The sequence below is a fragment of the Zerene cesonia genome, chromosome 19 (genome assembly GCF_012273895.1).
Source record: "Zerene cesonia ecotype Mississippi chromosome 19, Zerene_cesonia_1.1, whole genome shotgun sequence".
In the NCBI taxonomy this organism is placed as follows: domain Eukaryota; kingdom Metazoa; phylum Arthropoda; class Insecta; order Lepidoptera; family Pieridae; genus Zerene; species Zerene cesonia.
Genome location: NC_052120.1, coordinates 5,623,782 through 5,639,167, shown reverse-complemented (window position 1 = coordinate 5,639,167; position 15,386 = coordinate 5,623,782). Strand labels below are relative to the sequence as shown.

The window sequence follows — 15,386 nt, the reverse complement described above, 5'->3', positions numbered from 1 at the left end:
CGATAATACAGACGATATGAGGAACTTGACCAACAAAATATATCAATCATATGAACTTGATGTGAATTTTGATAGTGATGTGGAAGTCCAAAAGGACCCCAGTTCAGATGATGATTCATTTGAATTTCATCTGTTGGAAGATGACAATTGCGTATTAGAACGATTGTTGATACTTGCCCAAGAAAAAGATTATAAAGAGTATCAACACGCAAAAGTTACTTTTGCGGATAAAGGAAATAATTCATATAAAGAATTTTTATCTATGTTTAATTTTGAGGAAAAGAGCAAACGCATTTCATTAAAATCGGATTTATCCGAAGACGGAATATGTGTTTTAGCATCAGATATTTTTAAATCTATTTTAAAACTAAGAAATCTTGCAGAATTAACAGTGTTTCTTAAACATAGTGTTATAGATCCTAAAGACATTGTTAAACTCATGATTACTCATTTGATGAATATGCCGCTTGAAGACTTTAATATAGAGCTCATAGAAAAGATTATAGAAATAATATATTACATTTGCAGCAGTTCAGAAGAAGCTACAAAAATTACTTATAACGAAATATCCTTTTGGTGGGAAGACATACGTACTATATTAATAAATATGTCCTGTCCTTTGAGAAGTATGATTATAGCAATGGCCTGTAAGGCAGTAGTGAAAATATTTGAAACAAATGCAGTAGATAAAGATGATTGGGAATCTGTCACTGCAGAGAACGCAAAGTGGGGCATTTTGATTGGCAAACTTGAAGACATCTCTATTCTTAGCATTATTCTTATTTTCAAAGATTCCTATGTAGGTGAATCTACGACAAAATTGAAACTTGAGAATATTAATGTGAATTTAAAATACATATATACCAGAGGAAAAGGATCGGTAACGGAGTTAATAGCAAAATGGTTATGCAGTATGGGAGTCCCAGCGCAAGCCATTGTAGTAAATGAATTAATGGAAGTATTCGATGTTACTGCTAATTCTGAAATATGTGATACAATAAGCCAAGATCAATCCATGTATGTATTTATGGAAAACAATAGACAATGTGTCGATAAAAACCCTAAAATATTTAAATGGTTATCACTTCTAAGACGTCAATTTCCATTGAGCACGAAATCCGACTATATTATTGCAAATATGTGTTGGGAGTATGCTGTAGAGTGGCAAAAAAATATGAAACAGACTGAAGAACTGTTGTGTGTACTGAACTGTCTTGACCACATCAACAATTTGCACTTACGATTAGGGCTTTTTTCGATTACATGGTGTACTTATTTTAAACAGATTTTTGAACTCAGTTGTCGCTTAGTAAATAAGGTTGGCAAATTACCGAAAGATCACCTCTGCTCCCAAGACTTGGGATTTAACAGTGGAAGTTTAATTAAATTTCTTGAAAGTATGACATTATTTTTAGAAAAATTTTACCAATGTTCCACTTCATTAAACAATCATGACAAAGAACCAATTCAATTCGAAAAAATTTGGGATGAAAGTTTACCTTCCTTGGTAGAAGTAGCTCAAGATACAAAAAATGTTAACAGCAGTGTGTTAAAATTGCTACACCAAATGTCCTGTACAATATACTACCAGTGTTATTTTAACTTAAAAATATCGAAGCCTTTAGATACGTTATATGATGTTGATTATCAGAGTTTACTTGAAGCTTTAGCTGCTAATACTCAAAAAGTATTCACTACAAAACCATCCGAAAAATTATTGAATCCAAGAATGAAATATCTGACAAAACTTATTCGAACTGCAATTGAAACCATTAGTTGCATCGACAGTAACGATAGTAATAAAATATACAATGATAGCGAATGTTTGCAGTGGATCGATAACATATCTAGTTTGGCTGAGTCTTGGGAAGTGGATAAAAGTTTCATACAACGTCAATATGTGAGTTTATTGTGATTATAAAATATGACTCACGAGACTTGACTATTTTAATTATATTTTTGTGTCATCAACTTTTCAGATAATCGGATTATTTCATTCCGGCTATGATAGTCTCGCCGAAAATATTTTGGTTCTAATAAATGAGCCAGAATCAGTGTTACCACCTATTCTTGCTATTACAATACAAAGGTTGAAGAAAAGTCTTGAGAATTCGTCCAATCAGGCGGAATGGATTGTATCAATGCCTCCACAACTATACAAACGCATGCAAAACACGGTTTGTATTCGCAACAATAAAATCAAAACCAGTAATAATTTAACTACTTTTTGGAAGCTTGAAAAAATTGTCTTATAGTCCTATCCTACTAATATTATAAATGCTAAATTTCTGTGGATGGATGTATGTGTATATGTATGCTTGTTACTCTTTCACGCAAAATCTACAGAACCGATTGCAATGAAATTTGGTACGTTATTCCAGTTGTCCATCTATCTGGACAAATGGAATAACACATAGGCAACGTTATATCCCGATATTCCTACGGGAGACAGACTTACGAGGGTGAAACTGCGAGGCGCAGCTAGTTTTGTCTACTACACTCAACTAAATTTTGTCATCAAAATACACATGAATACACTTTGTGTTGGTGATTTCTTTCTTGCTGCTTATTTATTTAAAGGTACCTTATTTAACCAACTCATGAGCTAAAAGCGTGTTTTGTAATGCATGATAAGCATTGTAATGCATGTTTTATAGTATAAGATCCACTGCATTAAAAAAAAAACGAAAAATGTATGATATCCTACTAATATTATAAGGCAAATACTACACGTAATACACTACTAGCTGCGTCCCGCGGGTGAAACCGCGACGCAGCTAGTAGTTTATAATGCTATTTTAATAGTGTGTCGAAATTATAATACTACAAGTTTGATTCGATAGAAAAATAAACACAATTATATCTCTAAATATTTCTATTAACGTTTAAAATTTTATTGTTTGTCAAATTATTCTTTTTCATTAGTAAATTATATTTCTCAATTGGATTCAATGATATCACAGAAGTCTAGGACTACCACTCAAATGTTTGTTTTTTTTTTTCAAAGAAATTACAACTTTATTGCATTACGTAGGTATTACATTACGCAGGTAATTATTTTTATTGAAAAGGCTTGTTTCCTTACTGTTCGATTTGTTTACTGTGTGTGTACTGACAGTGTGCGTGCGTGAATAGCTCTTGATTTGTAGTCTTCTTAACCTAATTTCTTTGAATTAACTAGACATTTAACATAAAAAGGACTATTCGTTAATATGATTATTGTTAATGAATATAACTACAAACACCTATTCAATGTCTTAATTTCGTTGCAGCCTCCTGATCCTTCGGTACCTTCGAATCCGTCTCTATCGTCTACTGTGTCTCTTCTACAAAATCTTTTAATACACATAGATAAGAAGTCGTCGGAAGCAAAAATTGATATTCAAGATTTAAAATTCATTAAACTTCTTATTGATAGCTGTGAAATTATCATACGACGCAAGTTATAAATTATGTTGATACAATGTCGTCACCTAACTACTATTGTAAAATATTATTAAGAGGCATAATAAAATAGTTTACTCGTCAAGTGCTTTTATTTTACTCATTCATAAATCTGATAAACGCAATTCTTCTAGCGGTAGAAAATCGTATTTATTATATGCAAAGTCGGTTCTACAGTGATCAAACAGCTGAAAAACTGCAAATGTGGATGCGTTCGCATTTGCTTTCCGTAAACCTGTCGCAAGCCCAAAAACCAGAACCGATTGGGGAACGATGTGAAGCGCGAACGAGAAGGCGTGAACAACATCTAGTGATCTACACTCGTGATTCGCAGATGTCGCGGGCTTTCCCGAGTGTAGAGCCGACTTTACAAACGTAACAGTGACAAAAAACAATAAATTAAAAGAAAAGACTTGAAAGGGACGGAAGGAAACGTCAATTTATGAATTCGAAAAAAAAACTTACATTTTTGCACAGAGAGATGGACCGACAGAAAAACCAACGGACAGACAGCCAGACCGACAGTGTGAGGGTTTACAAATAGGGTCGCTTTTGGGTATAGAAGTTGTTTATTACTTCTCATATATTAAAATCATATTTCATCATTCGATACAAAACTAGTTTCTCAAATATCTTCAAAAGACCATTTTTTTACTATCGCAATCAAATTACATACATACCACCTAATATCATTCGCGAAAGTTTGTTAGTATGGTTATGGTTATTGGATGTATGAGTCTTTGTTATTCTTTCACGTGAAAACAGCTTAACGTATATGCATGAAATTTTGTACAGATATAGATGAGAGTCTGGATTAGCGTATAGGCTACTTTTAGCCGCGTACCTTCAAGCGAATGACGCCGCGGATTACAGCTAGTAACGAACGTAGTGACAGGTGCAACAATGCGGATACTGTCCATAATATGTATAATCTGTATACAAATTCCTACTGAAGAATATCTGTGGTAAATTCAATATGTTTACAATAAAATATGTCAATTGTCTGATATTTGAAATCAAATCACGTACCTACCTAGGTACCTAGCAATTACATAAAATTAAAGAGACTGTTGTTGTTGTTAGTGCGATGAAGTAATTGAAATATCCTCTTCAAATGGGCGATGGGGATCTAATATGCATACAGTGCAGTGTACAAAATCCTTTTGAAGGCTAATCAGTCGCGTATCCTACATTTTGCCAAAATCTAATAAGCCGTAATGGGGTGCTTTCAAAGCAAAAAAGAAATATCAGACTTGCATCCTAATATATTTCGCGTCGTCAATATTGATGAAAATGGTGTAGATTTGTGTTCTGGTCAATTGGAAATCACAGAATCAAATATAATACTCTATAGAGAAGGAAGAGACTCTACAGTATGGCCCCTTCATTCCTTAAGAAGATATGGTTTTGAAGGAGATTTATTCAGCTTTGAATCAGGTAAATTATGTTTTTGTTTAAAATAAGTCCATATATTGTCATATGGTAAAAGTGTTATTGTTTATTTAACGAATAATTATTTATTTTTAGGAAGAAGATGTGAAACTGGTGAAGGAATCTATGCCTTTAGATGCCGTAGAGCATCCTTTCTCTTCCGTACATTGCAACAACAAATTCAGTTAAGAAATGTTGTTAATGATTCAGTTCCTTATCCAGTTTCAAGGATTACTCCATCACCCCAAAATCGGCAGACTCTTCAAGCCACTGTTGTTCATCGATCTTCAGTGGATAATGGCCAAGCTGATCCTATGTTAAACAATAATATGTCAAACACAGCTATGCCTCCCCTGCCCCGCAATCCAGCACCAAGATCACCATCAAGTGCAGATATTCTTGAAGTAATGCCTCTATATCCTCGTTCTCAAACAAACACTCAAGCAACAAATGTCTATCAAGTCAGAGATTTCAAAAGAGAGCATAACAATAACCAAGCTGAAAGTGGAATGGAACGACATGTATACACAAATGATTTAAATAGAGATTTGGCAATGTTAAGGAAGACTTTAAGACGTGAAATGGCTTTAATTGCTATAAGGGATATTGAAGATGAAACACGATTTCTTGAGGGACGATACATGGAGAATGACACAGATACTACAAAAAAGACTTCAAACCAGGCTTCTCCTAATAAACCAAACAATACCATAAAGCCTGACAATGATGCATTATCACCAGCAACTAGCCATACTAGTGAACAGTATGCACAATTAAATGTGGAACATCGAGGAGCAGCCAGATTATATGTGAATGTTGCCCCAAATGATAACCTTCCTTTAGAAAATAAAAACGACCAGCCACCTATAACACCTGTTACACCAGTCACACCTAGACCAGTGGAGTATTGTAATTTAACTATTGGCTCTAATCCAGAAGTCAATACATATGCAAATCTTATGATTGGTGAAATTTCTGATAGCATGAAAAATGTGAAGCATGACCATCACCACAAATTTTCAGAATCCGATACATTTACATCTATGTCACCTGTTGAAGAGCTGGAAGTGAACTATGCAGTATTGGATATAGATACTAATAAAGAAACACTAAAAACTGATGTTGCAGCAGCTAGCCCTGAGAGTCAGTCATATAATAGTTCGAAAAATGAAAGTACTGCTTCTTATTCATCACATGCCCGAAGCCGAATGGTTTCACAAAATAGTATTGACAAAAGTTCAAGTACTAATGCTGTCCCCTCATTGCCAATGGCAAGCATTGGTTATACAACCATTGACTTTGATAAAACTGTAGCGTTGACATCAGTAGCCGCAGCAGCTGATGCTAATTTGGATGCTTGTCGTAAAAGTAGACACAATTCGTGCATAATGGTTTCTAATTCTTCAGATAAAAAGTAAGGTAAATAATTATTAAATGTTTCAGTGTTACATTGAATAGTAGAATAAGTTTTAGAAAATTCTCACTTTACCTTGTCTAAATGGAATTTATTATATCAAAGGTGTAATAGTGACTAGTGTTGCTGTGGATATTTTTATTGATTATTTTTTGTGACTGCTGTTAAAATACTTTATACCAAATAAACATGTATGGTAGGTATTAAATACCAAGAAAGGCCAAAGCAAGCAAATAACAGCCAAAGATATGTATGTTGCCAAAGTTGTGCATGTCATCTAACAGTTAATGCGGGCATTTACTGAAATTTTATTGACTAGAACCTACTTTGCATGAAAAATTTACTATGTAATATTTTCTATAACAGCAACCTAATTAATGATTACTTTGACCTAATCTTAATATATTTTTTACCAAATATATATATAGAAATTTCCAATTTATCATCAAATTTGTAAATTTTTTTGAATGGACAATATGTATATTCACTAATTTTGGCCAATAAATTAGTTGTTAAATAATTATCAAAGACATTGCTATGGTATGTGTTTCTTGTAAGTAATGTATATAAGAAATATTTTTGTAATTAATTCCAAGGCCATAATGAGACAAGTAACATATTATTAAGATAAAAATACCTATTGTTTGTTTATTAATTAATGTACTGTATGTATGTTAAGTTCCTGGATTATGTGATGATTGCAAAAAAGCAATGCTGTATAATGACCCCCTTTAAAATTACTAAATTTGTATTTTTAATATTTCTAGTTTTTTCAGTGAGCTTCGGTCTCAAGTAATAAATCATATTACTTGTTTATAAGTTAAGAACATAAATATGCCAAATTCAATATAAATTATGTTTACTTATATTGTTATAATGTGTACAAATAATTATTTTCACTATTTATTATGTCACTCAAATTCGCACGAACACACAAATTCACAAGTGGGACAATATTTAGAAATGTTTTATCTATACATTTAAAAAAAATTACTATACCTACGCAAATATTTGCACGCAATTGAACAAACCCGAAATAAATTTGTCCTAGAAATAAATTTGAATGTTTAGGAAATTGAGGCTTAATTGAATGAAAGTAGTTAAATTATTTAAGGTATTATTTAATGCTCGTTGATAGAATAATTATTGAAATATTAATGGCCTGTTTTATGTAAGTAATGAAAATATTATTAGCAAATTTGTGAATGTTGTCATGTAAATAGTCTAAGCCAATTGATATTATTATCATGTAGTAAATAAATGCTTTTAAATGTGTACCAAAGATTACCAATTTTTAAGTTATTATAAATGTAATGCTTCATATAAGTTAAATATTTTTAAGTATGCACAAAAGTACACTATGTATTTGGACAGCTATTATGGTTTTGATGTATTTTTTGTATAAATGCATTGTATTTATTGTTTTATACATGCATGTAGTTATAGTAATTTTTTTAGTATTTTTAATAATGTAAGATTTTTTATGTCATTAATTAATTTGTTCATTCACATATTAAACTGCTGTATGAATGAGATATAATATCATGATGAAAATGTCATCAATCAATTATTATTGGCTTTATATTCTTATTGGTATAAATGTTGCCACTTAAACTAAGTTTGTATGTGGATGTTATAGCTACATAATAGGTAGCTACGTAGAGCTGTTTATATAAGTTTTAAAGAAACTTGAGTGACTGATTTAGTGATAAGTGTCAATATTTTCAAAAATATAATATGTATTTTATATATACCTACTATGTATAGTGAGTCTTTCATAAAAATGTTGGTAATTAAAATTGCCCATTTTAAACAGAATAAATGTTTGTTGACTTCCCTCGAAGGCATTGTACCTGAGAAATAAATATGTTAAAAATGAACCAGATTATGTGTAAATAAACATAATATGTTGAAAAAGGCTTTTCTTTATAATTTATCCAAGATTTTGTCATGAAGTAGGTGGTAGAATAAAACAAAATAATTACATTCAACATTTAATAATATTCATATTACAAACAATTCAATAAACAAACAGTGCAAGGAGAAGTACTATCCAGTATGGTGTGACGCCATTCCCAGCTGAAAAAATAATTCATATTATGGTTATTATTTGCCGAGTAGACTCACCATTTCTTATCTTACGCAATAAATCACGTTGTGTATGTATTTAGAGAATATAATTAACATTTATTTGGAGTATGCAAGAACTGGATTCTGCTCTGTTCCGGGACATAGCAAGTAGTGAATTGCAGTAACGTAGTATTACAGTAGCATTGTACTCGTAGAATTGAACACATAAAAAACCATAATAAAAATGTAACCGCGTTCTTAATAATCATTGTAGTTGTCTGAATATGAAGACCCGGAGAGATTTTGTATTTCATAGACTGGTAGTGGTCCCCCCACGGTGTGTGTCATCCCCACGGTTAGATATTATAAATTTTACAGTAATATAAATAAATATTAAAGGATACGCAGTTCTCTTCAAGAAGCTTCATTTCTGTAGTGTTTTATTTAAGCATTTGTTAGGTGAAGCGTTAAATATCAACGTTAAATTTTGATCCAAGCATGCTCTACGATTAAATTAGAAATCGTTTTTGACTACATGTTCAATAAAAATGGGTAAATTTATTTTAAAACGGATAATTTTTCATAAATAATTGATCTTATCAATGTTTACGAATGGAACGGAAAATGTGAAGTTATAATAAGATAACTGTAGGCATAAGATATAAAAAAAACTTTTGAAATTGAATATTGTTGGAAGTAAAGGAGGAAAAGTGTTTGGTAGGTATCTGGGTTTCTAAACTTACAGTTTAATATATCGGTTTCAGTGGCCTCCGTAGTAGTAACCAATTCTGTGGAATTCTCCGTCAGAGACTCAGCTGCGTTGACAACGAAAGCAAGTTAATATATCGTAGCCTTTTATTCATTTCAATATATCGATACAATGAGATTACGACCATCAGCCATACTGTCAACTGGGTTAATTTTTGTTATTAAGTTGAAAACAGTAAAACGAAGCAGGATAGATCCGTTCATTTTAATCCTTCAACCGTCTTCCATAGTATTATGTAAATGAAAAAAAAAATATATATAGTAGCTATCTAGTAAAAATACTCACCCAGTGCTCATGAAAATTATTGTCACATTTCATATTAAGGGGACTACATGAGCCAAAAGCGTGTTGCACGCCTCATAAGCGGAGCGTTGAGGTAGTGCTCTACTCTCGCTTAATGAAAATCAAGGGATTTTTTGAACTTAAAGTATCTGTAAATATTTTCTATCGCACTTGTAGAATAATATTTATACATAATTGTGAAGAAAAAACACTAGTTTCAACACTCAGGACATTTTTAAATCTTATTTTGCTTTGTAAATAACTAAAAAAAATGTTTAAAAAAATTATTCTAAGCCTGTCCGTTTATATGTATGTATGTAAACCGGCGTGGTCACGATAACTCGCGAAAAACTTAACTAATAGAATTTTTTTTTAAACGCTTCGGTATCATCTAAATTTATTTACTTTCGAAGATCACGGTCTAATTCAATGTAATTTAATTTTAATTGACAAAACAAAAATCCACTTATCGAATGTACATTTCTATCTCATCAACTATTTTTCTGTTACGTTATGCAAAAAGGCTCGTTTACAATACTTGCGTGTAGTACCTTATTTTTCCATTTCTGGGTGGACAATGGCGCGAAAAATTCAAAAGTCTTTTTTTTTATTTTAATTGTTTTCTTGTAAAAATTAAAAACCGCTATGAGGCGTGCACTTTTGGATTTTCCAAACTTTTTCATAATGTCATAAAAATATATATATTTATATTATATGATATATCATATGATCATATCATCATCATCATCATCATCATCATCAGCCCATATATGTTCCCACTGCTGGGACACAGGCCTCCTATGAGGGTTCAGGCCATAATCCACCACGCTGGCCAAGTGCGGGTTGGCAGATGTCACATGTCGTCGAACTTTTAATTCTTGGACATGCCGGTTTCCTCACGATGTTTTCCTTCACCGTTTAAGCAGTGGTGATGTTATCCACATGCGCAGATAAATTGAAAAATCAATTTATTTCCTGTACGCTCGCCCGGTCTCGAACCCCGACTTATCGATTTTGAAGTCCGAGGTTCTCACCACTGAGCCACCACTGCTTCTGAAATTTTGATATTTTGATATGATCATATAAATATACATATTTATATTATATGATATATTATATCATACTAGCAAACCCGGCGAACTCCGTTTCGCCACCAGATGGCTGTATGTGAAAAATGATTTTCACACTTTTCTGTTGAAATTTTTCCTGAATGTTCTTTGCTATAAACCTCACGGAGCTCGAGACCTTTCCAACGAATGCAAAACCATGGAAATCGGTTCGTGCGTTCTGGAGTTATAGCGTCAGGAAGGAAAACCCGACTTATTTTTATATAGTAGAGATGATCCACTTTCGTAAAAAAATCAGGACACTGTATGATACGCTACAAGATATATGCTAATTTGATAGGGCTTTGAAAACATATTTATAACATTGAAAACATATTAATATTTGAGTGTGGGAGTCAAGCACGCTTCGGTACAAATTGGGCCAGCTCGTACCGGTAAAGATTGCATAAATGTGAGAGCGTCATTCTAGCTTACCTTAGATTTAAGATTTTACAATAACATTGATATCGATGTTTTTCATTAATATTATATACATCACAGATTACAACTCAATTTAATATAATATTATTTTAGAAGACGTTTGAAAGATTTTAAAGCTAACATGACTACAGACTAAGTGCTTGCAGTTTGTATGCTTTATAAATAGCCTTTCCGATTTCCTTAAAGAAAAATTTTAATAAGTATGGTACTGGCACTATTCAACTAAAATATTTTAGGTATATGTAATTTTTACAAAGAATAATATAAAACTTAACAGAATAACATTGTTTACAAATTCTTAAAGTGAAATTGACACGTCATGCAAGAAATTACACGTATTATTTAAATTTTGTGCTCTTGCAATTCTCAACTCATCAAATCATTCAAAATTCTCAAAAGCTGTGTTGATGTTAGTGAAATGCAATAACATGCAATATGTGCTCACAAGACCACATGACTACGTAATATATAAACATTTTGTGTCATACAAACATTTTACATATTTTTTTAACACCTTTTTCCTTGTTCTTTAGAGATCCTACCATACCTCAATATAACTAGTATTGTTTGGTTGCTAATTATAAACATTTTGTTAATTACACATTTAACAACTGTCTCTACCCCTTAACGTATTTTTAATCTTTTAGTTTACTGAATTTAATATTTATTAAGTATTCACGACAGATTAGATTTCAATACATACCAGTGCTGCTGTAGGTTTGGGTGACGATTAGTGATTCGTCTGTAATTTGCACGTCTTGAAACGAAAGTTGGCATTTAATCTCAGCTCCGGCGGCCACGTCGTCGCTAATCGTACTGTTGCTATAGACGTCGAACAATTCTTCTGGATTCGTTATTACAGCCTTTGACGAATTTATAGCGTCTCTAGAATTAGATAAGAATTAATTATAAGAAAATATTTAGGTAACATTGTATTTTTAGCGATTTGAATCTATGTCGGAAATACTGTTCAATATAATAAATAGGTACGGAGCTTAGGCTAGCGACTTAGCGACTTTATAGCGACATACGTGAAGCTTTTGACAATACTAAATGAAACGTATAAATTAGATGAAATACATAATATTCCTGAATTAGTAAAGTCATTAAAAATATTCGTGGAATTAAAAAAGAAAAAACAGAGTACCAATTATGTCTTCATTAAAATTTGTCGCAAAACGCTCAAACGTTCCATTACAAAGCAGTCGATCTACACTACATTGGTCCCAGAAAAGTTCTATTGATAAAAACCGTTAAGTACCTAATAGAAATTATAAACGAACCCATTTACAGTAACAGTGAGGTCAGGATACGGCGAAACATCAGTCGCATAACACATGATCACAACATCTTCGTCTTCATCTTCATCGGGACCATCTTCCGTTCTTGAAATATCCAGTTCGACACCACTGCCAGTTGCTATAATAGTTATTTGCTGTATAAATAGATTAAATCTACAATCGTCTACAATTAAATTCTTAGTGTTTTATTATTTCTTCTCTATAAAAATCAGTCCCTCCTTCTCCCTATACTAGACTATGCCGATGTTTGCTATGTCAATCTAACTACAGACCAGATCAATGTGCTGGAGCGCTTACAGAATTTTTGCATACGGTTCATATTTGGACTCCGTAAATATAATCATGTATCGGAGTTCCGAAAAAAGCTCAAGTGGTTGCAAGTGGTGGCGGGATGCACATGTTCTCTATCTATACATATATATATATATATATATATATATATATATATATATATATATATATATATATATATATATATATATATATATATATATATATATATATATATATATATGTCTGGAAGAAATCGCTCTAAGCGATAAGACCGCCTATTGTACTTAGATGTAAGTTTTATTTCCTTTCTTTTTTAATGTTAATTAAGTGCGATAAAGAATAAATAAATAAATAAAATCAAGAAAACAAAGTAATCAAGTATAAAATCACAAAATTTTAGAATAATTTTTAGAAGTAGTGGGAGAATTTTGTCTTTGAATACTTATTAAATGTTTTGGTATTAAAATTGTCACGCACTTACTATAGACTATTAAATCTCGATATAAGCGAACTTCCTCTATATTAGAAACTTCACATTCGTACGTTCCAGAGTCCTTCACTGAAACGTTCAGCAATAAAATGTCGTCATTTTCCACTATTTCTGAAACATCGAACATGCCAATGTCAATTAATTTCTTAATGAATAGCACGTTTATTTGCTCATAAATACAGTACGTGTAACTACAGTAGCTAACTGTCATTAAATTTAATTTTACTTAAGCGTACACATGCAGTTCCTAACTTTTCTTGTTAGGTACCCGAAATTAATTTCGAACCTATACAGTTATTAACAAACACCGTATACTTAATAAAAACTTACTCATATCGTGATGAATTGAAACAGGATCATGGCCTACTATTCTTTGGTAGATTTGGCTTCTATCATCGCTGCTGCCATTCATGGGGGTGAACCACCATTTGACAAATAACGCTTTATCAGATTCACCTTGATCTAATTTATATCGACATTGCAGAAGTACATCATCCCCTTTTTTTACTGGACTTTGTACATTAAAGTCCGATATTGACAGTTGTTTACTTACTGGAAAATAATAATAAGTTTAGTAATTTCAATCTCCAAGTGTGAAGGGAACATATTTTATAGCAAACAAAAGTGTACCAAATCCCTCATTATCTTATTGGGAAATCCGTGTGAAGATAGGGGACATGGCAGGCAGCATATGTGGTCTCTAGATATACCAACACCGCCAACTTCGTGACATCGGATTGTTATCGAAATTTCAAAATTTTCAATTACGCGCCCCGCGTGAGTACCGTGCACCATATTTGTCCCGAATCGGCGAGCAAACACATGTTACTCGTATGTGTTTATTCGACATCACCCAGGACAAAAATATGGAACCTATCAGTTTTTAGTAGAACATTCTAAAAATGCACAGTCAATTAGTTTCAAAGACGTCTAGTCAACAAATTTTAGACATGAAAACATAATATGCGAATATAAATGTAAGAGAATATACGCATTTGTCAATATAATTAGACCTATAAGAATGTTTTAAAGATAGAGAACTGTAATTTCCTATGCTTAATTACTCAGCTGTAAATAAGAATAGTACCTACTGTATAATAAATTGTTTTCGTAACTGGAAGTTTCATTGAATGTGGGCAGATATTTATTTTAGCTGAACATAATTTAAATGTCCTACACCACGGTCATAGATCATCGTTATGTTTAAAATCATTCAATATGATTTACAACCAGGTGTCCACCTACATATTTTTATGGGATCTAGCAAATTATGTTACTACGTTCGTAAAGTTTGTAACCAGTAAATTATGAGTTCCCTCTAAAGGATATCAAGAGCGCCCAGTATGCACTGGTATTCCATTTTATCTATTAATACATTTTTTATTTATTTATGAATATCATTTAAAATTAGGTCATATCCAAATGAATAAGCGGCTATCTTGGCCAACCTTGAGTTGGTCCGGGAATGTTAAAAATACCACCGCGGTCGGCAGCGACCTCAGTGTGTATCGCACGCGCCGATTATTTGAATTATTCGATAGAGTTAGTATTATTATCTAATCTGGGATAAGAGGACGCGCATGCCTCTATACTCTACAATGAAGCCCTCTAACACGGAAAGATGCAGCTATGAATAATATACAATAATAACTTTGAATGACGAGATCACTTAGATGTTTAGCATTTATCATACACGTTTATAGACCGCTAAATGTTTTGTTTTGATCTTCAAGTATAAAAAGTGCACAATAATATCACAACAATAATAAGAACACGATTCACATAAGCTACCCATTTTAAAATAAGAGATCTTACTCATGATTATGCGTAATTATCAATTTCAGTGGTAAGTATATATCTAATAAATTGTTATTAACTATGATTTTTCAATGAGAATAGCTTTATGAAAGTATTTATATCTTATTTTTTAATATTCTGACGAATTTGCACTTGCTATCTGATATAATACAAAAGGAAAATAACAACGTACCTGTGACAAGTAACAATAGCAATCCAAAACGCAACATTCTGTTTTGGATGAAACGAATTTCTGCCCGCCTTTCTATTTTTTGTTATATGACGGTAATCGGCGATTTCTAGGTTTTATCCTACGGACACAGAATCACTTCACAATACAAGACGTGTCACTCAAACAAATAGTTAACGGTGTCTCTGACGAATAAACATAAAGTTTATTCCCCAAACAATTTGCGCGACCGCTCCCGCCTTGGTAGCGATATAGGTACATAATGGCAAAGTATACTGTAGTTGCGTAGGAGCGGATTTTCTTTCAAGGCATCTTAAATAGGTACTCACATGGGGTTCTTTATATACGGTTTCGTTGATCGCGGTAGCGATAAATTTT

General features: G+C 32.3%; 3 protein-coding genes across 3 annotated transcripts; 2 read left to right on the top strand and 1 right to left on the bottom strand.

Annotated features, from left to right (window-relative positions):
- The first annotated feature begins 6 nt into the window (after nt 1-6).
- On the top strand, nt 7-3,525 carry LOC119834539 (rab3 GTPase-activating protein regulatory subunit-like). The gene is made up of 3 exons (XM_038358930.1): nt 7-1,900; nt 1,980-2,177; nt 3,273-3,525. The coding sequence occupies exons 1-3, from the start codon at nt 17-19 to the stop codon at nt 3,447-3,449; spliced, it is 2,259 nt and encodes a 752-aa protein (XP_038214858.1). The 5' UTR covers nt 7-16; the 3' UTR covers nt 3,450-3,525.
- A 910-nt stretch (nt 3,526-4,435) lies between these two features.
- On the top strand, nt 4,436-8,191 carry LOC119834590 (fibroblast growth factor receptor substrate 2). Its single transcript, XM_038358986.1, has 2 exons — nt 4,436-4,881; nt 4,972-8,191. The coding sequence occupies exons 1-2, from the start codon at nt 4,662-4,664 to the stop codon at nt 6,291-6,293; spliced, it is 1,542 nt and encodes a 513-aa protein (XP_038214914.1). The 5' UTR covers nt 4,436-4,661; the 3' UTR covers nt 6,294-8,191.
- A 79-nt stretch (nt 8,192-8,270) lies between these two features.
- On the bottom strand, nt 8,271-15,256 carry LOC119834405. The gene is made up of 7 exons (XM_038358759.1): nt 15,012-15,256; nt 13,352-13,573; nt 13,013-13,132; nt 12,241-12,376; nt 11,661-11,842; nt 9,103-9,174; nt 8,271-8,368 (listed from the first exon to the last, which is right to left on the bottom strand). Exons 1-7 carry the CDS (start codon nt 15,046-15,048, stop codon nt 8,310-8,312), a joined length of 828 nt encoding a protein of 275 aa, XP_038214687.1. The 5' UTR covers nt 15,049-15,256; the 3' UTR covers nt 8,271-8,309.
- Between the last annotated feature and the right edge of the window lie 130 nt (nt 15,257-15,386).